General features: G+C 53.7%; 1 protein-coding gene across 5 annotated transcripts in view; it reads left to right on the plus strand.

The window, feature by feature from the left end:
* Nucleotides 1-24,544, plus strand: part of VASH2 (vasohibin 2) — a 55,279-nt gene that overhangs the window by 27,702 nt on the left and 3,033 nt on the right. For 3 of the 5 annotated variants that reach the window (XM_089312177.1, XM_089312176.1, XM_070055296.2), the window contains 5 exons: nt 4,095-4,183; nt 8,156-8,212; nt 8,728-8,802; nt 13,256-13,637; nt 14,774-14,889. In XM_089312177.1, the coding sequence (XP_089168303.1) occupies nt 4,095-4,183; nt 8,156-8,212; nt 8,728-8,802; nt 13,256-13,637; nt 14,774-14,889 (719 nt within the window). Of the gene's footprint in view, nt 1-4,094; nt 4,184-8,155; nt 8,213-8,727; nt 8,803-13,255; nt 13,638-14,773; nt 14,890-21,940; nt 22,023-24,544 lie in introns of all 5 variants that reach the window. The other 2 variants (XM_089312178.1, XM_089312179.1) reach the window with 2 other exon arrangements.

The raw sequence follows: 24,544 nt of genomic DNA on the forward strand, positions 1-24,544 counted from the left end.
CCTAAAGAATTTTTAAAGTTTTTTTTTTTTAAAGTTTTTTGTTCATCTGTCTGAAAGAGTTACAGAAAGAGAGAGGGGAGAGATATCCATCTACTGGTTCACTCCTCAGATGGCGGCAATAACCAGGGCTGAGCCAAGCCTAAGCCAGGAGCCATGAACATCCTCCAGATCTCCCATGTAGGTAGCAGGGCCCTAACTTCAGCCATCCTCCGCTGCTTTCCCAGGTCCATTAGCAGGGAGTTGGATCTGAAGTGGAGCAGCTGGGGCTCAAACCAGCAGCCATATGGGATGCTGGCATTTCAGGCAGAGGCTTCACCTCTATGCCACACGCTGACCCTAAAGATTTTTCTGATTACTCTGTGAACTGGTTGGAAATTAGGTATGTTAAATCATTGTTGTCACATGTCCCCTGGGAGGAGAGGATGTATTCATTGTCTTCCTTTAGGGTACAAAGGCATCTTCATGATTTGCAGCTCCTGAGCTGAGTGTCCAGGGACATGGGCTGCTATTGTGTCTGTTTGCCAGTTTCGGACAAGGGTAGGCCATTCCAGCTCCGCCAGTGTAGACCCCTGAGAACCTAATGTTGATGGGTAACAGCAGCGTGTACCTAGCAACCGCCCTGTGCTGAGCGCCACGCACCTGCTTTATGCATCAGCTCGTGCTCCTCACAGCTAGCATGGTGAAGTGTTGGAGGTGACGCTTCCCTGTTTTATTAGGAAGGAAACAGAGCTACACCAGGGTCCACAGCAGAGGTGACACAGCAAGAGTTTGAACCTGGTCTCGTAATTAACACCCCCAGGAGTCAACCTGGCTGGCAGGCCGCGTTCAAGGGGGACCCTGGCAGCTGGAGGAAGCTGCCCCTGTTGGAACCCCAGCCAGCGCTCCCAGACATCCGGGTGAGGTGCAGCCGATGACATCATCCCACCACAGTCTCGGCTCCTCTCCCCCAACAGCCCACTCCCGGCTGGACTTGGGGAATGTCTGCATTTGTCCGCCCAGCACTCTGCGCTCTGCTCACAGGCAGGCAGGGCTGACCGAGCAGCTGTCGGTGAAAGCCCCTGGGCGCCGCTGGGCTGCCATTCTGAGGCCCAGCTGCTGCTGACTCACACCCCCGCCAGCCAGCGCTTGTGGGCTCTGCAGGGCTTGGGGGCAGTTAAAGTAATTTGGTGGTCAGCCCCATAGCAGATGCTGGATAAGTCACTGGCTAGCACAGCTGGCCTGGGAGTTCACTTGCCGGCCCCCACCGTGCTTGCCAACAGCTCTTAAATTGGCACAGGTGCCTCTCCATGTGGAGATGTTTGTTCTTATTGTGTCTTTTTTAAAAAAGATACTTTATTTATTTGAAAAGCAGAGAGAGAGAATCTTTCATTTGCTGGGTCGCTCTCCAGAAGTGGCTGGGCCAGGCTGAGGCCGGGAGTCTGGAGCCCCATCCGAGTCTACCATGTGGGTACAGGGGCCCAAATGCTTGAGCCATCTTCTGCTGCTTTCCCGGGCACATTAGCAGGGAGCTGGATTGGAAGTGGGGCAGCCAGGACTCAAATAGGTGCCCATGTGGGCATACGGGATGCCAGTGTCACAGGTGGAGGCTAGCACACAACGTGGGCCCCAGAGAAACGTCTTAAAAATCTGTGATCCCATCCTCCTTTCCTCTGCTCCTGTGCTTCCTGTCCCTTTGCACTTGGCCTAGAGCTTGAAGCACAGGAGATGCTAAGGAAATGTTTGCCAGCTCTCTGCCTCTCTGCTCACTTCTCACCTTACACTGCAGGTGTGGGTCAGCTGGGGTGTTACTGCCATGGCTAAGGATGAGCCTGATACTTCTGATGTTTGTTAGGACACAAGCACAAAGGAGACACCTTGTATCCTGACTCTGTGTGTGTGCGTGTGCGTGTGTATGAGCAAATGTTCAAATTGGAACATTTTGCTTCCCAAAATGACTCTCCCAGAAAGGAATGTGATTTGTTTGAGTGGAAGTGTCATAAACAGAATGTAGCTGGCTGAGCAGTTGTGCCTGTGTGCACACATTCACATTCACACACACCCACAGTGCTTTGGCTGTGATGTGGGAAGTGTGACAAGCTCCGTGCTGATGGGCCAGTTTCTGGAAAGTGGGATGTCTCCAAGCCGAGAGAGCAGAGGCACCCCAGGAAAGGGTGGCGAGGGGTCCTGGCAGTCAGTGTGGCCTAGGGCTGGGAGCACTGGGTGAACCCACTGACCTCAGCTCACAGTGGGGCTGGGGTGGAGAGCTGGGAGCATCCTCGGGCTGCCCAGGGCTGTCCCTGGGTCCACTCACCAGTAGCTCGGCTAAGCGCTAAATCCCCAGGACCTCCGCAGCTCTGTTTGCCCTGAGGATAGACCTAATCTGCCCCTCAGCCCTTTCTGCGTCTCCCTGAGTGCCCTGAGCATGGAGCTGCCTCCTTTCTCCTTCCTCACAACCCCGCTGCTGGAGCCCCGGGCCCACAGGGCCAAGTTCCTCTGATGCCCACCACTCCATCCCCCCAGAGAGAGTCAGGAGATTGAGAAAGATCTAAGGGAAATCAGGAAAGAAAAGCAATCACAAAACAAAACCAACCCAACAAAAATACCCAAAGCCATGCCTGCCTGGTATCTGTGGCTTCCTGCAAGTGACTTGACTGGGTGTCCCGAGTTTTTTTTTTTTTTTTTTTTTTTTTTTGACAGGCAGAGTTAGACAGTAAGACAGAGAGAAAGGTCTTCCTTCGTTAGTTCACCCCCCAACTGGCTGTTACGGTCAGCGCGCTGTGCCAATCCGAAGCCAGGAGCTTTCTCCTGGTCTCCCATGCGGGTGCAGGGCCCAAGCACCTGGGCCATCCTCCACTGCCTACCCGGGCCACAGCAGAGAGCTGGACTGGAAGAGGAGCTACTGGGACAGAATCCGGCACCCCAACCAGGACTAGAACCTGGAGCACCGGCGCTGCAGGTGGAGGATTAGCCTAGTGAGCCGGGGCGCCAGCCGCAAGTTTGTTCTTAACTCTCAGCCTCCTTGGCTGAGTTTCTCAGGGCTGAGTGGGAGGTCTTAGCTCTGAGTTCCTTGCCAACCTGTGGTTCCTTCCCTACCCAGCCAGGATTAGAACTGCATATGCTCCAATTGTAGACCAAGAGGTGTTGGCCAAGAAGCAGACAAGGGAACGAAGAGGTGAAAGGTGGCTGGTAAGTTAGGGGAGCTGCACTTACCTGGGAAGAGTCAAGGCAAGAGGAGCAATCTGGGGCTGACGTTGTGGCGCAGCGGGTAAAGCCGTAACCTGCGGTGCCGGCGTTCTATGCATTCTATGTGAGCTCTGATTCTAGTCCCAGCTGCCCTGCTTCCAATCCAGCTCCCTGCTAATGGTCTGGGAATTGCAGTGAAGGATGGCCTAAGTGCTTGGGCCTCTGCTACCTTCATAGGAGACCTGGATGAAGCTCCTGGCTCCTGGCTTCAGCTTGGCTTAGCCCTGGCCATTGTGGCCATCTGGGGAGTGAACCAGTAAATGAAAGTTCTCTCTTTATCTCTGCCTCTCCCTCTCTTTAAAAAATAAAGGAAGAGGAATCTTCCCTAATCCTCTTGGGGTAAGACCCAGGAGTGGCATTGGTACCAACTGCTCTGTCACAGTTCTCCACTCATTTTGTATTCTGGTCGTCTGTACTCTGGTGTGAGCATGTAAAGTGAGTCACCTTTAGCCATGAAGAAGATGGTGTCGTGCAGTGAAGATGGGAGGGCTAACAGAGCACCTCCGTGTCCATCCTGGGTAGGCTGCAATGGGGACACTAAAGGACATGCTGCTTGGCCTCCAGGAGGTGCCCATGGGTGTAGGTGGGCATAGGCCTATTCACAGTCACAACACCTGGGGAACCTTTGAGAACCACTGTGACCCAGAGCTCAGAGAGGGACAACTTCAATGAGGGACCGGACAGTTCTGGGGAGACCTCATGGAGGAGGCACCATGTGAACAGGTGGCCGTGCCAGGCTGGCCGTCTCTTAGGAGCAGCTCTCTGGTGGCTTCAGGCCTATGTCTGCCTCCCAGGAGCTATAGGCCCCAGAACAACTCTGATTAAAAAAAAAAAAAAAAAAAAAAAAGCTCCTTCTCTCTGTTTCCCCACAGCCCTCAATACCCCAGGTCCCAAACTACAGGCTGTCGATGACGATCCCAGACTGGCTCCAGGCGATCCAGAATTACATGAAGACGCTACAGTATCCTTCCAGCCAGGGGCTGAGCACTCCCAGCCAGGGCACAAGCATGGGGATCACAAGTCTGGTGGCATGTCTGTCCCCAGCTGGTCATCAGAAGCTCTCAGGTTGGTGAGGCCAGGCATGGAGTCTAGACAGAGTGGATGTAAGTGCAGTGGCCTGCACCTTCTGCCTGCAAGCAGGGCGGGGTTGGGCGAGGGTGGTGAGGAGGCAGTGGGACAGAGGAAGGCCACTAGAGCCACTGTGGCTCCTCTGACCCCCTCCCCTTCCTGTCCTTTCCTTCCTGGGACCCTGCTTCCTTCCATCTTCTCTTCCCACCTCCTTCCTCTTGGTCATCTTTGTTCCCCTCCTGCTCTCTTCCTCTACTGTCCCTCTCTCCCACCACATTCTCGCCTTCTCTTCTTCTTTTTCTTTCCTTTCTCATCCGTTTGCCTTCTTCCCTTGAGTACTCATGATCTGCCAGAGACCGGCCTGGTGCTGCCTTTGGCGTCCCAGGCACCTAAGCTAATGACTTTGCTCGGTTCTGCATGAATGGAGGGGCCCTTTCTCTCACTTGAGCTTGGAGAAGAGCTGAGGAGCCCAGTGCGTCCAAAGCGGGGTTCAGCCCAGCCAGACTTCCAGTCATTTTCTCACTGTGTCCTCGGGTTGTTTGCAGTGGGGAGTAGATCAGTTCTGGGCGTCACCGAGGACAACATGGTGGAAATGAGGAGTCGGAAATGGATGGTCTGCTGGCCCCTTCTGGTGTTATTTCAGGAACAGGAGTCAGCTGGGGAGCTGTCTGCTGGCATGTCTGGAGGTCAAGCTCCTGCTGGCCCCTGTTCTTCCTCCATAAAGACATGAGTTAGCCTGTCCCAAAGGCTGCAGGCTTGCTTTTGATTTGCCGGTTCATACCCAGCCTTGAGGCAGAAAGGATTTCCGGGAACACCGTGTACGTATCCCACACGCCCCAGAGGCATTCCCTGATCTCCGTGTTAGAGGTGAGACCCTTTCCAGGGAACTTCGTGTCTCCCCTGAACACTGAATGCCGGCACCTCCCCCATGGGGCTGGGTCTTGGCAGACAGGAGGGACACCCGGCTAGCTCGTCCAGATGCTTGTCTGGCCTCCCCGTTCCCACTGCCCGGGACATCTGCTCCCCTGCTTGACAGCTGCCCAGTGGAGTCGCGAGGTGATAGAGGGAGGAGGGAGTGCCAGCCTCCAGAGTGAGGCGACAGCCCCAGGAAGGCTGTCCAGTGCTGATCTCCAAATCAGACCCTATGTGGGGAGTTCCATGTGGTCCAGAACACACTCCTGTAGCAGACCTCGGCCCCATGAGCTAACCCCTTCTGAATGTGACTGAGTCCCCACTGAGTCTTCTGGAAAGTGACAGAATTTAGAATGACTGTCCACTTCAATGCAGGACAGGGCTTTCCCAAGGGTCCTTGGCCAGATGGAGGAGAATGGGCCGGGACAGAGGGGCAGGGACTTGTGCTCTACATGGCGCGTGCTCAGCTGCTGTAAACCTGCAGCATGTGCTCAGCCAGGTTTTCATGGTTGCCCTTCAAGATCTGCTTTGTACGCTTTCTTTACTCGGACCCTTTATGATGGGCACTGGCCTAGATCACGGACCACGGGGGTGGCCGGAGAAGGGAAAGCAGCAGGAAGCCAGGGTGGGAGGTGTGTGTGCACCCTCCCCTGCCTCAGAGCCATCACACAAAGAAGGCAGGATGAGGACCCTTTTTTTCCTGCCTTCTCACCCAACTTTAATGACTTGGGACTCTGAGCTACTTTGTCCTGGACGCAGCGAAAGTGCCAGGGTCTGCGAGTGCTTGGCCATCCCCAGATTACAGGTGAGCCCAGCTGGCAGTGAAGATGTGAAAGAGCAGGTTCTGCTCTCCCCTTGGACAGCCTTAGAGCAAGGTGCAGGGCCTGAAATCAGAGAGAGGGGAGCTGGGTGGGCCCGGTCAGTGGGGGAGGGGCTGTTTGAGGGTGGAGTCAGGCTCCACAATGATCCTCTTCTTGGGGGAGCGTTCAGGGGAGCCTTTACTTCCTCACTCCCATCCAGGGCTCCATTATGAACTGTAAGAAACCAAGGGTGTTTAAGCCCTGTTTTGGTAATTAATTATAGATTGGTCTCACTTTATGTACTAGATAGATAAATTTGCTCTTTGGTAAAGTGAAAAAATTCACAAAGCGAATAGTTAGTCCCTCCTTTTCCTCTTTACCTCTAAGATTGTGTGTATTCTATCTTTAAGGTATGCCTCTGTTAGTGGTTATTTTTTACAGCCCTGGGCAGTATCTCCCATGCTGGTGAACCTGCTCCAGTCACCCCCTGGCCCTCACCCTGAAGTCTTCAATTCGGTAGCCTGAGGTGGGTGGCACTGAATGGCATCCAGGGTTCAGAAGCAGGGCCAGGAGAAGCACCTGGCTCCTGGCTTCGGATCAGCCTGGTGCGCCGACCGCAGTGCACCAGTCACAGCGGCCATTGGGGGTGAACCAACGGCAAAAGGAAGACCTTTTTCTCTCTCTCTCTCTCTCACTGTCCACTCTGCCAGTCAAAAAAAAAAAAAAAAAAAAAAAGAAGAAGAAGCAGGGCCTACAAGCTCCCCAGGTGGTGGTCTGTGTGCCAGGAGAGGAACCCCAGCCACTCAGTACCTACTCTGTAGCTGCCTGTGTCACTGTTGGGGGCACTCACAGAAAGTCATGCACCCTGTCTGGGCTGCAGTGGCTCCAGGCGGACAAGTTCCTGCTTCGTGAACCCCCTCCCAACGGGTACTTTTTCTACAGGATTCTGTTTGAGGCAGAAAAGTAAAATAGACAAAGCTACTTTTCTTTAGGTTCAGAAAATCCAGACTGAGTCCAGAGCATGATACCAGAGCATCTTTGGTCTCCTAAAGAATGATTTGCTACAGACCTATCCGTGTCCGAGAACTTGTGGGCCGTCAGCTAAATCTGAGTTGTGGATAATGAGGTAATCTCAGATTTGGTCATCAGTGTTAAGTGTCAGTCCAGCCATGAGAAGCAAGTGATGTCTCCCAGTGAGCTCTGCTGCATGGTGGGTGGGTGTGCTCCTGAAAAAGCCAGCTGCCATCTTTCCTTCCATCTGTCCTCTTCAGTCCCTCCATCCACCCATCCCTCCATCCATCTACTCTTCCTTTCATTCCACCCTTCCATCCTATTCCATCCTATTCTTCTGTCCACCTTTTTATCCACCCATCCATCCATCCATCCATCTATTCACCCATCCATTTAATTCCTCATTCATTTAATAATATCTGCTCGCTCACAAATGTTGGGCTTCAGTCAGGCTTCATGGATGAAAAGGATAATAAAAGAATAGTCCCAACTCTCTACAAGCTTGTAGTCTAGCAGGCAAATCAAGATGTGTGTTCAGGGCCAGTGCTGTAGTGTAGTGGGTAAAGCTGCCACCTGCATTGCCAGCATCCCATACGGATGCCAGTTCAAGGCCTCTCTGCTCCACTTCCACTGCAGCTCCCTGCTAATACGCCTGGGAAAGCGGCATATGATGGCCCAAGTCCTTGGGCCCCTGTACCCAAGTGGGAGACCTGGCAGAGGCTCCTGGCTTCAGCCCAGCTCTGGCCATTTGGGGAGTGGACCAGAGGATGGAGGATTGATCTCTCTCTTGCTCTCACTCTCTCTCCATGCCTCTCTCCCTCCCTCCCTCCCTCCCCTCTTCCTCTCTGCCTCTGCTTCTCTGTAACTCTGACTTTCAAATAAATTAATCTTTAAAAAAAGAAAAAAAGACATGTATTCAACTACCTAGAGCAGATTGAAAAGAGCTGTTATAAAGATTCAAGGTGTTTTAGGGCCCAAGTTAGACATGAGATTGCCAGGGCAGGATAGTGAAGCATTATAGTTTATTGACTACCTTCTAGCTGCTGGCCACTTCTGCAAAGCCCCTGCTTCCTCATCCACCCCGAGAAATCAGGATGTATCACTTCCTTTGCTGTCACTTTCCCTTTACATGCTCCACACAGATACAATCACACAGGCACCCAGTTCTTTGAAATTAGGAAAATGAGACCGCTGAGTGGGTAAGTGGCACATGGTCTGCGGGCCAGATGGCATCTGTCTACCCCCGAGCTGCCAGCTCTGTCTCCCAACCTCCATCCCTGTGTCCTCGTGCTGGAGTATGGGGTGGGGGAGGGGGGTGCCCCACAGCCAGTGGAGGTGGGACTGAGTTGTAGGCCAGGCTGACAGCTGAGTTCCAGTGGTGAATAGTAAGTCTCAGGATGGGGGAGCCTTGTGCAGTTTGCTCTGGGATGCCCCCACGCTTGTTCTGCAGTGCTCCCTGTGCTGGAGCATGGGGAGGCGGGGTGGAGTATGGGCAGTGACTTCCGGGAACTAACTCTTGGAGCGGGCAGTGGTGCACTGAGGGACTTCACACTGCCAATGCAGCTGTGCTTTGGTGCCCTCCTGGGAGGTGAGTTCCCCTTTCCCTTTATATTCCTGCATGATACCTAGTTGGGAACCTGCATGCTAATGGATTGACAGACAGACTCACTCATTGTATGATTAAATAAGTCCTCTGCTGTGCTCTATCTTACAGGCTAATGGAAACCGCAAAAGAGATGACCCGAGAATCCTTGCCTATCAAATGCCTGGAAGCCGTCATCCTGGGCATGTATCCTTTCAATTGCACCTGCTGAAGTCTGCTGCGTAGTTGTGGGCTACACACACTGTGGGCTGTTGGTGCCTTTCTCATCCTAGATTCATAGAGATGATGCCTGTTGACTGCTTGAAGGAAAGTGTCAAACTCCCCTGGGGCCTTCATTTTCCCCAAATGGAGTTGACCCAAATCAGTGTTAGGCTCCTTGAACCAACATTAGTCTAACCTGTTAGCTGCTGCTCCCATCAGGGCCAGCTCAGACTCATGAGTCACCAGGAGGGCTCTAACTTAGAGGGATCAGCAAGAGTGTGTGGCTTCTTGCACTGATCTGACATTGCCACAGGAAAGACGCTTAGGGAGAATTGCATCGGGGACAAGAGGGCTAGTATCCACACCCATCTCTAGGTAGAATCCAAAGGTAGATTGTAGAGACCAACCAAGAGGATGTGTCTCAGCTGGCCAGAATACAGCTGACACTAGGGTCTGGTCTGTCCCACATTTTCTGTTCTATTCTCCATCAAACTCCTTGGTGTGGCAAGAATATGGTCTAGAAAACTGTGAAAAACTTACTAGTGGTAATGGCAACTGAACGTGATCAGATAGAAGAACAAAGAAAATGCCAAGTCCTGTAGGGTAGATGGCTGGAAGGGACAAAGGCAAAGGAGACACGGAAAGACATGGACTTGAGAGGTGGTCCCAGGTAAGATAAGTTAGATCCTTGAGTGCTGTGCCAGGAAGTGACCTTATCCCAAAATACAATGGGCAGTCCAGACGAAAGCTCTGAAGCAGAGGGGTGACATGGTCAGGAGCGTACTTTTAAGAGGTCACTCTCTGCAGGACAAACTGAAGGAGGAGAAACTGGGGGAGGCTGGGATTAGATCTGCAAAGCCTTTGGGAGCTGTTACATGAAGGAAAAGTGATGCTTGAATCGTGGTCTTGACAATGAGAATGAATTTGGGGGGATGTTTGAGATACCAGTGAGATGGAATTCACAGGACTTGGAGGTTTTCGGATGAAAGAGTTGATTAGGAAGGCATCTATAAAGGCAGGCTCCTAGGTTGGACAAGAGTCTGAAGGATGGGCTGGCGCTGCGGCTCAATAGGCTAATCCTCCACCTTGCGGCGCCGGCACACCGGGTTCTAGTCCCGGTCGGGGCGCCGGATTCTGTCCCTGTTGCCCCTCTTCCAGGCCAGCTCTCTGCTGTGGCCAGGGAGTGCAGTGAAGGATGGCCCAAGTGCTTGGGCCCTGCACCCCATGGGAGACCAGGAAAAGCACCTGGCTCCTGGCTCCTGCCATCGGATCAGCGCGGTGCGCCGGCTGCAGCGCGCCGGCCGCGGCGGCCATTGGAGGGTGAACCAACAGCAAAGGAAGACCTTTCTCTCTCTCTCTCTCTCTCACTGTCCACTCTGCCTGTCAAAAAAAAAAAAAAAAAGAGTCTGAAGGATGGGCTGGTGGGATGAGAGTGACAACACTGGAACTAAGAGCAACAGTGAAGGTGGAAGGAAGGATTTGGATACCTATCAACCAACCTATCATCTATCTGTTATCTATCATCTGTGTCTGTCATCTGTCTATCTTCTATCTGTTTTCTTTGCAGAAGGATTCACATTTATTGGTTCATCTTTATCTATTTACCTACCTACCTACCTGCCTGCCTGCCTGCCTGCCTACCTACCTACGGAATTAGAGGAGAAGGAAAGGACCTCTCCATATCACTGGCTTCCATCCTGACACTACAGTCTAAGGGAAATGCTCAAAGGGCAGAGTCAGATTTATGAAGAGACGAACTCAGATTTGGCCAAGTTGGATTTGAGGTGCCTGAGGAACATTGGCATGGGGTTCTCACAGGGAGGCACTGCACCAGAAATGGAGATTTTGGAGCTGTGTTTGGGGGTTTGCAGTTGCTGAAGTAAGAGCAGATAAAGATCAAAGGTGAAATCCCAGTATTTTTGAGTGAACTTAGACACAAAGAACCTTGAAGGAGACTTGAGGAGGAAAGTCAGAGGTAGAAGGAAAAGCAGGAGAGGAGGGAGACATAGAAGTCAGAGGAAGAGGGGCAGGTGTTTGGTGCCATGGTTAGGATACTGCTTAGGACACTGCATCCCATATTGGAGCAGCTGGATTCAAATCCCTGCTCTGCTTCCAACCAGCTGCCTGCTAATGCACACCCTGTGAGGTAGCAGGTGATGGTTACTCAAGTACTTGTGATCCTGCTACCCACATAGGAGACCCAGGTGGAGTTCTGGGCTCTTGGCTTTAGCCATGCCCAGCCTTGGCTATTATGGGCATTTAGGGAGTGAACCAGCATATGAAAGCTCTCTGTGTCTCTTTCTGTTGCTGTACTTTTCAAATAAAAACAAGTTTTTTCCAAAGTTGGAGGAAGGATGCATGTTCCCAATAAGGATTTGGTCTGAACTCTTTTCTTTTGCCCCTGGGGAAAGGCATTTCTGTGCCTCTCTGCAGCCAGTGGAGTACTTGCAGGCCTGATCCAAAACAAGACTGTCCACAGGGGCCTCGGACGAAAAATGGAAACTTGAGCCTGACTGAGCCTCCCTCCCCCACCCCACCCCCCGATGCCCGCCAACCCTCCTGTGACACCTGCTCCCCACACAGGAGATGAAACATGTGCCTGGGGGCCCAGGAGGAGGCCAGCACTGGGAGGTCAGGCAGCAGATGGCTCAGGGCCCCTAGTCTTTGGTATCAGAAGACAGCCACAGCTGTTCAGCAGGGCCTCCTGCAAGTTTAATGGGGGTGAACAATTGGCCACGGGTTGCTGTTGGAGGTCAGTGAAGAGGAACCCCAGGCTAGGCTGTCACTGCTCTCTGGGCAAGCTGACTCAGGCTATAAAGTTGAGGGACATCTGAGAGCAGCTGGATACAGGTCATCTTGCTTTACACAGTCATCTTGTCCTTGCAGGATTTTGTGCGTCCAGGCATCCTGCCACTGGATCCTGTGACCCACTGATGCTGTGACCTATGACCAGCCTGCAGGTCTGTGCAGTCAGAGAGTGCACGCTCTTGAGCTTCCTTTGTTTCTACCTGGATGACGTTTTCAGAAAAGTTTGGGAAAGCGGGGAGGGTGGAGAGATTGCGTGCACTCTGCTGAACTCGGGGAAATTTGATTCTTGGAGACGGACTGGAAACACAGGCCTAAATTCTGAAAGTTACAGCAGCATCTTCGTCTTCTCTTTGCTCTGCGTCAGCAGCCCCGAGTCCTGCTCTGCACTCGGGGGTGGCGAAGGACGCGACTTGGGTCATCGTCTGCATCTCTCATGCATCCTTTGGGAAATAGCAGCGTCTGGACAGCTTTGAAACTGGCCAGTGTGGCTGCCCGGGAGACTGGGTCTGTAGCCTGTCCTTCCTGGTTCTCTCTTTTGACTTTAGCCCAGAGTTCAGACCTTATGAGTGAACAGCCACTTTTTCTTTTTTTTTTTTTTTTTTTTTTTAAGAGAGGGGGGCAGCAGACCTCCTATCTCTGGTTTATTCTCTAATTGCTCACAACAGCTGGCCTGAATCAGGCCAAAGCCAATATTTAGGAACACAGTCCAGGTCTCCCACATGGCAAGCAGGAAGCTGGGGTCAGGAGCTGGAGCTTGGGCTTGATCCCAGGCATTTCAAGGTGGGAAGCAGGTGTCTTTTAACTTGTATCTTAACTGCTAAGTTAAACACCTGCCTCCAGCCATTTGGTTTTATCCTGCTTAACTGCATGTGCCCACTTCGACCTGCGTGCTGGATAGATGGATTTTCTGTTCCAAATTATCTTCTGAATTAAGGCCACTAGTCTGGGAGGCCTCACTGCCTGTGGTAGTGTGCTTGCTCATGGTACTAAAGAACTGTAGGTTAGAAAATTACAGGTTCATTACAGGGGCAGCTTTGGCGCAGCCCAGGAGGCTGGGGCACTGCTGCTGCTTCCCTGGGGAAGCTCAGACTACCTCTGTCTTTGATCGTTCTTGCTCATCCCCCTTCTTGTCCCCAACTGTTCCAAGTTTCAAGACCTTGCTGATCACTGTGGTGATGGAACAAATCCTAGAGAATTGTTCCTGGATGATTTGTGACGGATATGCTGGCAGTTCCTGTTTCCTTCCTCACTCCCATCTCTCCTGGATGTTTCTACTTGTCCCAGAAGACTAATTCCAGGATCGCCCTGTATCCATGTGGGAGACCTGGAGGAAGCTCCTGGCTTCTGGCTTTGGATCGGCCCAACTCCAGCTGTCGCAGCCATTTGGGGAGTGAACCAGTGGATGGAAGACCTCGCTCTCTCTTTCTGTCTCCTCCTCCCTCTCCCTGTAACTTTGACTTTCAAATAAATAAAATAAATCTTTTAAAAAATAGTAAATAGTCAAGGATATCAAGTGAATCCCTTACAAAAGGATTTGTCTGGAAAATTTAAGATGTGGGTCTGTTCAGAAGCAAAGGGTAGACTGCATTTTCCAGGCTTCCTTTCTCTTCCTTGACTGGGATTCTCTAAGATACTTAACCAATGGGCAGCCTTCCATTGAGCGATTCCCCATCAGCTTTAAAACCTGCTTCTCAGGAAACTGCTTTCACCACGTTGTGCTGGGAATTTACTGCAATGGCCGGTATGGCTCACTGGGCATGAGCCGAAGGGCAGAGCTGATGGACAAGCCACTGACCTTTCGGACTCTGAGTGACCTCATCTTTGACTTTGAAGACTCCTATAAGAAGTACCTGCACACAGTCAAGAAGGTCAAGATTGGGCTGTACGTTCCTCATGAGCCTCATAGCTTCCAGCCCATCGAATGGAAGCAGCTGGTCCTCAATGTCTCCAAGATGTTGAGGGCTGACATAAGGAAGGAGCTGGAGAAATTTGCCAGGGACATGAGAATGAAGGTAGGTGCTTGGCAAATGGGTGATGCAGGAGAGCTCTGTTCTGAGATTTCTCTCTTCCTCTTCCCCCTCTCCCCCTCTCCCCCTCAACCGCTACTGCTATTGCTATCGCTACCGCTACCTCCGTCCCCTATCCAGGCCCTAAATTTCTAGGATGACCAAAAGTTTCTTGAGCTTCTCTTGCTTAGTAGTCAACCTGTTAAAATGAAAAACAGACATCAATTATTAGTCGATCTAGGCAAAGTCTATTTTTGCACATGCTACTTCCAAAACCAGAGCTCAAACCAACTTGGATGTTATGGCGAAAAGCAACGTCTTGGCCTGCGATTCCTTTTATGAAATCAGATCTGGCATGTTAGTCATTTTATGTTGACGCGGAAGTTGGTTCTGTTTTGTCTTCAGAGTGACTGCTTGTTCCAGTTTGCCTGGAAATGAGTTTCTCAGGACATGAGATTTTTCAGACTAAATCCAGGAAAACCAGGATGGATTGGTCACACTGCTAAATAGTCCATATCAGAGTCATATTTGATCTATGTTTGGCGCTATAAATTGCAGTGTCCTTTGGCCTAAAATTCTAACCTGGTGTCACCATAGCCAACGAGGCCTTATATAAAGTTACATGGCCTTCCAAAGACTGTTCTAAGGCCATCCCCCTATCCCTTTTACCTTCAAGGTGACCTGATGTCCACTTGCCTGAAGAAAGTCCGTGCACCCATGGGGGCCATGGAGAAAGCTGTTACGTTGTCCTCAGCTGGCTTCTGTGTAGCACCAGGGCCCTGCCGTCTTCACTCCTGTCCCACCGCTGAGCACGTGGGTGGGATGAGAACCGGCTGTTTCTGGGGCGGTGCAGCCAAGACTTTGCCTTCACAGAGAGAAACTTGCTGAGCAGCCACCTGCAGTCCCAGGAGGCTGAGGCACTGGGCTGCGTTCTTTCTGCCATGTGATGGGCCAGACCATCCTCTGGTGCACGGAGCCCTTGCTTCCTGCCAGTGCAGAATGAGGGGAAGGTGGAGGTCTCTGATCTTGTCCTCCTCACACCTCCGTCCTCGGAGCCTTCTCCCTGCCAAGATCCTGAGCAGGCTGGGCTGGGGTGCTGTGCTGCGGGAACTGGTGTGGTTCACTCCGTGTATCTCCTCCAGATCTTGAAACCTGCAAGTGCCCACTCTCCAACCCAAGTGAGAAGCCGGGGAAAATCCTTGTCCCCCCGAAGGAGGCAAGCAAGCCCCCCAAGAAGGCTCGGCAGGCGAGACAAGTCGTGAGTAGCTTTTCCTGTTCTCTGTGGGGGTGCTCCTGGCCCAGGGGGCCAAAGCCGTGTCCTGGGATTGGCCTCTGAACCAGACGGCGAGCCCAACAGGACCGTCCCTGGCTCACGGCTCATCTGTGGGAGAGGCTGCCCCATGCGCGTCAACTCCTTTCCTCTGCCTCTGCTTGTGACCAGTTGTGCACACAGCCAGAGGGATGAGCCCCAGTTGGCTTGTGAGGAAGAAAAGCCCAGAATCCAGGGAGCATGGGAGGGAGCGCTGGACTTAGAGTCAGGAAACCTGGGCCTGGACCCAGCTCAGCTATGTAGGAGCTGTGTGACCTTCAGCGTGTCTTAAAACCTTTCTGGGCACGACTGTTGTCAACTGTAAAGTGGGATTGTTAGAATTTGTGCATTTCCTAAGATCCTATGGGCCTCTGGGCCCTGCATGGCCTGTGTTCATCTCCAGGCCCGGCCTCTTCCTTGTCTAACCCCACGGCCCCTGTTTTGGCCCCAACACTGCTGATGCCACGCCCCTTCCTAGGTTAGAACCACTCAGTTAAGAGATGACAGTGTGGAGCTGCTGAGGGTGCCCCAAGTGGCCAGGGATAATCCACCGGCAAATGCTTGAGCCTTAGTTATGCTGGGAACAAGTCACAGCAGCAGGCCTGGCCACACAAGCCGCTTGCCTTGTGGGGACCACGTGGAACAGCACACAGAGCTCTCAGTGGCGTCCCAGCCACGGAGCCAGGCAAAGGGGAAGCAAATAGGGAGCCTCAGTTTCCCCAGCACTGAAAGAGGATGCAGGGCTGCAGGGTGTGTGTGGCAAGGTCGTGGTGAGGACGGAATGAGACGGTGTCGCACCAGTGACATGGCAGTGGTGGGCGCGCTCACACAGGCGTATCAGCACCATTGCCCCAGTGCCATAGAGCAAGCAGGGGACCTTCTGTGGCTTTCCTTTTCAGATGCAGAAACCAGAACACAGAGGAGGTTCTCCTGCACTAAAGCACTGTGGCTACTCAGTGAGGGAGCAGGGGCTAGCCCCCAGACCCCCTGGCTCTGGGGGAGGGGGATTGAGGCAGAGAGGGAGGTTATTTTGGGAAGAACAGGACAGGTTGAAATGTCTCCAGCACCAAGGAGGCTTCCTTACTTGCTGCCAGCCCACATCCCACTGCCAATCCCAGGGCTCAGCATTTCCAGCAGGTGTGGGGTTGGGAAGGGGGGAAGTGAGCGAGGGGCTGGGTGTTCCTGCAACCGGCGAGGCAGAGGTCAGGAGGTGTCAGCATAGGTTTGTCTTGAGGGAGCAGGATGGCTTCAGACCCTTCATGTGTGGCCTCTCAACCCCAAGGATGCTCACCCTGACCTCTGCCCTTGACCTTTCGTCCTGACCCCAACCCTGTCTTTCTCCCTGATTCAAGTGTCCTTTAATTACTGTCACCGGACAAAGTAGCAGATGCCTTGGAGGGCTAGGAACAGGGAAACCCTTTGCAGGGGCTCATTTATCCTGGAGCGGGTGGCGCAGGCACAGGAGGCTGTGCATAACCAGAGGAGCGCGCCCTTCTGAGATGTATTCCTTCCTGCCCTAGGACAGCCAACCCTCCCCTCGGGAGCTCTGTCTTTAGCAGCTGTGAGTGGTCTAGAGCCCGCTCTTCACTCGGGACGGAAGACTTAGCACAGAAAACCCAGTTGTTCCACCAGCAATGGGATCGTCAGGCCCAGGACAGCAATGCCTGGTTTTTAAGATCATTCTTCCTAGATGCGTGCTTGGGCCCACAGGGACTTTGCCGTCAGGAGCATGTTCAATCTTTAACCAGCAAAGACTCCCATGACGGCCCGGGGATGGCGCGGGCCCGTGGTGCTCTCTCAGGTCAGGTGGGGGTGGTGCAGGAGGCACGGAAGAAGAAGCGGAGGCGCTTCTCGGGCAGCCGGCAGAGGGCCCTGGGAGCTGCCGGATGTGCAGAGCTGGGGTTGGAGGACAGACCTCATCTTGGAGCCATCATCTCAGAAGAGGCAGGTGGGGGTTGAGCTGGAAAGTCAGCGAGGAAAGAAAAAAGAGAGAAGAAGCAATGGCAAGGCCGTGAGGAGGCCAAGGGAAGAAGGGCCAGTGGGGCAGGAGATGGGGCAGAGCATTCAGGGAGAGAAGGTTCTGGGGTGTGCAGGAAGCAGGGGTCCTGAGGGCCAAGCCACCCTCTTGCCCACGCCTTTCCCTCTGCCCCTCAGAGGGCCAGGGCAGGAGGAAAACGCCCAGGGGAGGGGTGGCCACTGAGGGCAGGAAGGACGACCTGCAGGAGAGGGGCTTCTCCTTCGGCACCCTCCTGCCCCCATGCCCCAAGTCAGTCCCAGCCCCAGCAGGTGCCTCTGAGTCCAGAGATGGTGGTGCACAGAAACTTCTGGAGTGGAAAGCAGCTGCACCCAGACCCCTGCAGCCCCAGCTCCACCCCCCTCCCCACAGCCCTTCCTCCTGAACCCAGAAATCTTCCTCCATCTGCCCAGGGGTCCCAGATCCTGGGTGTGCTTTTCTGCAACGAGGGCCAGGTGGCCTGGGAAGCTTGGCCGTCATGGGAGCTCCAGCCCGAGGAGGATTCCACAGGAGCAGATCCAGCCAGGGCACAGCGGCAGGAGCTCTTGCCCCCGCTTGTCCCTCCTTTTGCAGAGTTTTAGAGGTTGGGAGGAGACGCTGGAGGGCACAGAGCTTGCCTGGAGTGTGAAGTGGAGGAGGAGGGAGGCTCTCCCCAGGCTCTCCTAAAAATTGACCTTTGAGCTGCAGGCCTGGGGAAGAGGTTGAGGGGCTCCTTGTGGGAGGAGAGGAAAGCGAGAGGTGCAGAGAAGAGAAGGGCTGTGAGAGGCAGGGGGGCCCCAAGAGGACCCAGGCGCCCCGCCCCTCCCGCTCTTCCCCCTCCAGCTGTCAGCTGCTGCCGTTGCTGCGTGCCGGAACCCAGCACACCCGGGTCCCCAGTGGTCTCTCTGCAGATCGGCAGCTTCTCCCTATGGCCTCTGCCAGGTGGGCTCTCCTCCAGGTAATCTGGCTCTTGGGGAGCAAATGAGAAGGTGACAGAGATGGTTATGACCCAGGAGCTCTGTGGACTCCAGGGATCCTACGTAGGGCTGGTGACTCCATCTCTGCACTATTATTTCAGCATTACATAAGGCCATCGGGTCATTTCTAAATGTGCTGGGTGCCGCAGGAGCCTGGCAGAGGCCCAAGGGGGAAGAGAATTCCCGTAACAGACAAGAGGCCCAGCCTCAGCGGGGTCCCTGTCCCCAGCTCTGCGTGGATCATGTTAGTGGCTTTTTTGTCTCCCACATACCTCCTGCTTGCAGCTGGAGCTGCTTCTAGCCCTGAATTCTCCATTTTTGCACTTGCCTCAGTAAGCCCTTGGCAGGAGGACCAGTGTCATGGGTTAGCGAGTCAGCTGGGTGGGGGCCCAGTGGCAGCGAGTGCCCAAGGCCAGCTGAGACCAAGCTTCTAGAGGGCAACGGAACCCCCACCCAGCCCTCCAGCTACGGTACTGTTCATACTCCACTCCCCGAGGAGTGCTGCTGTGTCTTCCACGTGTCACGGCCAAGCTTGTTCCTGTGGCTCATAAAGAGAAGGGAGATGCCAGTTGAGATCCATGTGTCTGGTCCTCCGGGGCCCCCGTGCTTCTCAGCCCCGCGACCACCTCGCCCAGGAAAGAACCACCTCGGGTGCCAACAGGGCCCCCTCGGAGATGTGTGCACACCCTCTGAGGGCCTCTCTGTCACCGGCAGATGGCAACCCTTGGCTTGTTGCCTGTGGCTGCAAGAGCAGGAGTGAGCGTGCCATCCTTTCTGGCTTGGCCACCCGTGTGCGCCTGAAAGCAGCTCATGCCAGTGGAGTGACCACATGGGACACTTCTACGTCGGGGCCAGAGGACCCCAAGAGAGCCTCTTTGTATTCTCCTCCTCGTGTGGTTCCTCTCTTTGCTGTTCATGATTCTCTTCCTCCCTTTTTCCCTCTGATTGCCTTTCTTTGTCATCCATCCCTATGGCGGCTTCTAGTTCTAGAGGGCTCTGTTCACCCTGCTCAGGATGCTAGGGTCCCAGAAGTTCATAAGCCCTGCTTCAAGATAAGGTCTCCTTCCCGTGAGGGCCACCCTGCACCCTGGGTTCCTGCTCCGTTCTGCCAGGAGGGGCTGCCTGGCCCCAGTCTGGCTGAGACGGGCAGAGACCAACTGATGAAGTCAGATTGGATCCCACGGTCTGATCATATGCAAGGTGTTTTAAAGGGGACCCAAGACATCATTTGCCTTAGATTCTGAGTGAGAAGATATCCCCAGGGTAGAAGGAAGGACATTTCCTCAGCATGGAAGGTAGAGGGGAAACAGCAGAACCTCCAGGGGTACGCAAGCAGCCGTGTCTGCTCCCACGGCCAGCCCGACTGTTACCGCAGGGAGCTCCTGTGGCCCAGGGGCCTGGGAACTTTGGAGAACCCAGGATGGACTGGCTCCCCAGAGTCAGACATGGTGGGGCTCCCAGAGCAGAAGGCTGAGTGCGGAACCTGGATGCAGCACCCTGGGATCTCCAGCAGTGGTCTGTGGCCACTGGTCCTGGCCAGCGCCTCCCAGCTGGGGAAGGCCTGGGGACTGGGCCCAGTCTGTCTGGCGGGGGGGTGTGGGGGGACACTGCTTACAATGCAGCCACAGTTGTCTGCCTGTCAGCCACCGGCCATGGTGCCTGCGGTCCTTCCTGGTAAGTCGGGAATGTGTGGAGGAGCCGGACAGCCTTGAATGAGGGCAGCAGGTGCAAATGAACTGCTCCCTTGTGCCTGCTGTTCCTTCAGCTGAGGCCTCCCCAGACAGGCGCCTGCCCTGCACTAAGTCCCGCCAGACCTGGGCAGGCTTGGGCTTTCTCTCATGCTGGGCAGTGCCAGGCTCCCAGCACCCCTGATCGAGGACTGAGGAGCCGACACTACCGTTGTGTCCCTTCCTGGTATCCCAGTTGTGGCCCCAGACATGCCATCACTTTCTGAAGCTTCCCTGGGGCAGGGTCCACACTGGCCACGTTGTATGCCGGGCACTGAGGTGGCCTCAGAGCGTGTGAAGGACTCGACGTGCACCTGGAGAGTTTAGATGGCAGCGGCAGGTGCTGGGAGCATCTTCCAGAGAAGAGCCATGGCAACATTTTAAGAATTAACAAGCGAGCTTACCTCCCAGCCTGCCCCTCTAACAGCCTCTGTCCAGCTGGCTCCTCGGACTCCAGGTCGGAGCTAAGGATAGATTAAGACCTGGTCCCCGGGCCGGCGCCGCGGCTCACTAGGCTAATCCTCCGCCTAGCGACGCCGGCACACCGGGTTCTAATCCCGGTCAGGGCGCCGGATTCTGTCCCGGTTGCCCCTCTTCCAGGCCAGCTCTCTGCTGTGGCCAGGGAGTGCAGTGGAGGATGGCCCAGGTGCTTGGGCCCTGCACCCCATGGGAGACCAGGAAAAGCACCTGGCTCCTGGCTCCTGCCATCGGATCAGCGCGGTGCGCTGGCCGCAGCGCGCCGGCCGCGGCAGCCATTGGAGGGTGAACCAACGGCAAAGGAAGACATTTCTGTCTCTCTCTCTCTCACTGTCCACTCTGCCTGTCAAAAAAAAAAAAAAAAAAAAAAAAAAAGACCTGGTCCCCAACTGGTCACCCCAGGTCGCCCTGGAGGCTGGGATTATCCGGGTGGGTGCAGGGACACGGGTGTCCTCCTTCCTTTCCCAAAGGGCATCATAGGAACCTTTGCACCCTCCTCCTCTTCCTGTAAGAACGGAGCCTTGCAAGAGGAAAACCCTTCGCTTCCTTTGCCGCGTTGGGACTGCGGCAGATTTTGGAGAAACACATTCAGTCTGAAATACTCACCCTGAGTCTGAGCAGAGCTTCTGGGTCAGGGCTGGCTGAATCATCCTGGAACTCCCATTTCTTAAAAATAGCCCCCCTGGCAATATTCTAATTATAGCTGGGGAGTACTTGGAGGGGGCCTCTCACACACAAGAGCTCGCCCAGCGCTGGCCCTGAGCCGAGCTGGCAAGAACACGCCATGCTTCTGGCTGGGCCCCAGAAGCAGGTGGATGCTGGGCTCACCCATGGCTGCCCTCTGCCAGGCCCAGACATGGCAGCCGCTGCTGGGGTCAAAGAACAGGATTTCATCTCCCAGGCCAGGCAGTGTAGCTTGTATTCCAGGAAGCCACGTGCCCAGCTGAAAATCTGTAAGGGTGAGAGTGGATGCTGAGGAGAGGTGGACAGACTGCCACACGCAGACCATTAGAAACAGCAGCTAAAAGAATTCATCTACAAATGTCATTTCTTTTTGGAATAGGAATATAGGCTTATGCTGTAAAGGAAGGGTAGGGTGGAGTTATTGTTGTTTTTTAAGCTCTATTTATTTGCAAGTCAGAGTTAAGGAGAAATAGGGATCTTCTATCTGCTGGTTCATTCCCTAAATGTCTGCAATGGCCATGTCTATGCCAGGTCAAATCCAGGAACCAGGAGCTTTGTCCTGGTCTCCCTCGTGGGTGCACGGGCCCAAACACTTGGGCCATCTTCCACTGCTTTCCCAGGCACATTAGCAAGGAACAGGATTGGAAGTGGAGTAGCTGTGACCCAAACTGGCACCCATATGGGATGCCAGCATCACAGGCAGCAGCTTTACCTGCTATGCCACAACACCAACCCCAAGAGATGGCATTTTAATTTTTTTTTAAATTTTTTGACAGGCAGAGTTGGACAGTGAGAGAGAGACAGAGAAAGGTCTTCCTTTGCCGTTGGTTCACCCTCCAGTGGCCACCGCGGCGACTGGCGCACCACGCTGATCCGATGGCAGGAGCCAGGTGCTTCTCCTGGTCTCCCATGGGGTGCAGGGCCCAAGCACTTGGGCCATCCTCCACTGCACTCCCTGGCCACAGCAGAGAGCTGGCCTGGAAGAGGGGCAACCGGGACAGAATCCGGTGCCCCGACTGGGACTAGAACCCGGTGTGCCGGCGCCGCAAGGCGGAGGATTAGCCTAGTGAGCCGCGGCGCTGGCCAAGAGATGGCATTTTAATTGCTCTAGGAAATGACCTGCATTTGACCCTTTTCTCAAGCAAGGACAGCGTGTACTTACATGAGGCTCATCCTCGGGCGAGGGATTACTGATGCCTGGACTTCCTCAAGCAGAACACACTGGTGAGGAGGGAACCCCACGCATGTGTAACTGCATTTGCCTGAGGCTGATGCTGATGTATGGGGGGAGGAGGGGTCCATCAGAGGGGTTAGCTGTTTATAAAGATGATCCCGTCTCAGGCAAGGAGACAAAGCAGGCTTTATGGCAAAATGAGTAAGATACATATGGGCTCCTCTCAACCTGACTTGACTGTAAAAACCCTAGCTCTCTGCACAGGAGCAGGCAGTGGGCTAGGGCAGAAATCCAAGTTTAAGTTTGAATCTTTGAGCAGAAGTGTGTTCCTTTTAGCTGACAGCCTAAGTATGGTCCTTATAGAAGCCCCTGGGAGCCACTACTCTAGGCCTGCAGGCAGTGGGCCCGTTTCTCAGGGAGTGGCTCATCCCTGGGGGGTGGACTGAAGGCCAGAGCCTAGCTCTTTGATACCAGCAACAGGACGTGTGGGTTCTATCAGCTGGCAACTTACTAAAATGTATGTATCCTGGGCTCTGTGAGAACAGACACAGAGAAATAAGATGACTTGACAGATAAAGCAGGGGCACAGGTCAGCTGTGAAGGAGGCCCAGGCAGCACAGTTACCTGAGCAGGGCTGAGTCAGAGCAGGTTTCTTCACCACCTCGGGCGAGTTCCAGAGATGATCACAGACTGTGACTATTCCCTCCCATCTCGGAGGAGTGGGGAGATGGGGTGAGGGCGAGACAGAGCAGGGTGCTGTTGGCGGACACCAATGCCATTCATGGAGCTGAGCTGTTCATTTCCAAATCTATCAACACTGAATGAGCTGGACCACTTTTGTGGCAGGTGAAAACCATTTGCTGTTGGGAAATCTTCAAAGATAAAAACTAAGAAACTTATTGGCAATTGTCACTTAAAACACTTTTGAGCCGGCGCTTCAGCTCACTAGGCTAATCCTCCGCCTTGCGGTGCCAGCACACCGGGTTCTAGTCCCGGTCCGGGCACCGGATTCTGTCCCGGTTGCCCCTCTTCCAGGCCAGCTCTCTGCTGTGGCCAGGGAGTGCAGTGGAGGATGGCCCAAGTGCTTGGGCCCTGCACCCCATGGGAGACCAGGATAAGTACCTGGCTCCTGCCATCGGATCAGCGTGGTGCGCCGGCCGCAGCGCGCTGGCCTTGGCGGCCACTGGAAGGTGAACCAATGGCAAAGGAAGACCTTTCTCTCTGTCTCTCTCTCTCTCACTGTCCACTCTGCCTGTCAAAAATAAATAAAAACACTATTAAAACACTTTTTAAGATTGCATGTGTAACAAAATATGTCCTTGATTTTCTTACTGAACAACCTAAACTTGGTTTACAACCCAGGTTATATCTTATCAAAGAAGGTGACACATACAAATGGAAAAACTGGGGTTAGAGTTCATTATTACACTGCCTGGTTTCAATTCCTGGCTCTGGCTCCCAAGTCCAGCTCCCACCAGTGCAGACCCTGGGAGGCACCAGTTTATGGATGGCTCAACTGGTTGGGTTCTATTTTCACACATAGGAGACCTGAAGTCCTGGCTGAATGTTGTAGGCATCTGGGGAGAGAAACTGGGTGAGAGCTCTCTGAAAAATTTTTTTTGAAGATATATTTTATTTATTTGAAACATAAAGTGACAGAGGGAGAGACAGAGATGATATTCCATCCACTCATTCACTCCCCAAATGGCTGCAATGGCCAGGGCTGGGCCAGACTGAAGCCAGGAGCCTTGAACTCCACCTGTGCCTCCCAGGCACACCAGCAGGGACCTGGATCAGAAGTGGAGCATCTGGGGCTCAAACCAGTGCTTACAGGGGACACTTGTGGCACAGGTGGCAGTTTAACATGCTGCACCACAACACTGGCTGCTGTCTAAACATTTTCTTTTAATGGAAAAGTTGTAAGATGAATTGTGAGAATACTTAGGCATGGATTTGTATTTGGAAATATCTTTAATGAAGACAGACAGTGTGCAACTATGAATTGCTTTCTTCCCAGCCAGCTTGAAGTACTCTCTTACATGACTTCACATACGTGGGTATAGTCTCATCTTGGGAAAGTACTTTAGAAAAGATTTTTTGAGGAATGCTGTTTTATACTGACATGCTTTTTCAGATGAATTCTGAAAAGATCCACCTTGTTACACATTCACGCCTGAGCATGAACAATGTCAGATAACGAGGCTCCTTGCCCGTAGTCCCTGGGCTTCCTCCAGGGCACAGACGCCGGGAGCTCAGTGTTTCAGCAAGAAGCTGCCTGAGATGTTCAGCTCTCCTGCGGAACACGGGACTTCCCATTGCCTTTCCGCGTTCTCAGATCCTGGCAGGCCAGCGTGACGGTGTGACCCAAGCTAGGCTTAAGGCTGAAAAGGCGGATTGAACACTGAAGACTTCAGTTTAAAGTCTAGCCCAAGAGCCTGTCCAAATGCTCCTTAAAACCTGTAAAGGTGTCGGGAGCTCTGGCTGGCAGGGTGAGTGGGGGCGGGGGAGGGGCTAGGGGAGCTGAGTCGGGGCCTTGGCAGTGCTCAGTCATCCTTCTCTGGTCCATCCCCTT

This window comes from Oryctolagus cuniculus, chromosome 13, assembly GCF_051225735.1.
Source record: "Oryctolagus cuniculus isolate XC-2025 breed Fujian yellow rabbit chromosome 13, ASM5122573v1, whole genome shotgun sequence".
Classification (NCBI taxonomy): Eukaryota; Metazoa; Chordata; class Mammalia; order Lagomorpha; family Leporidae; genus Oryctolagus; species Oryctolagus cuniculus.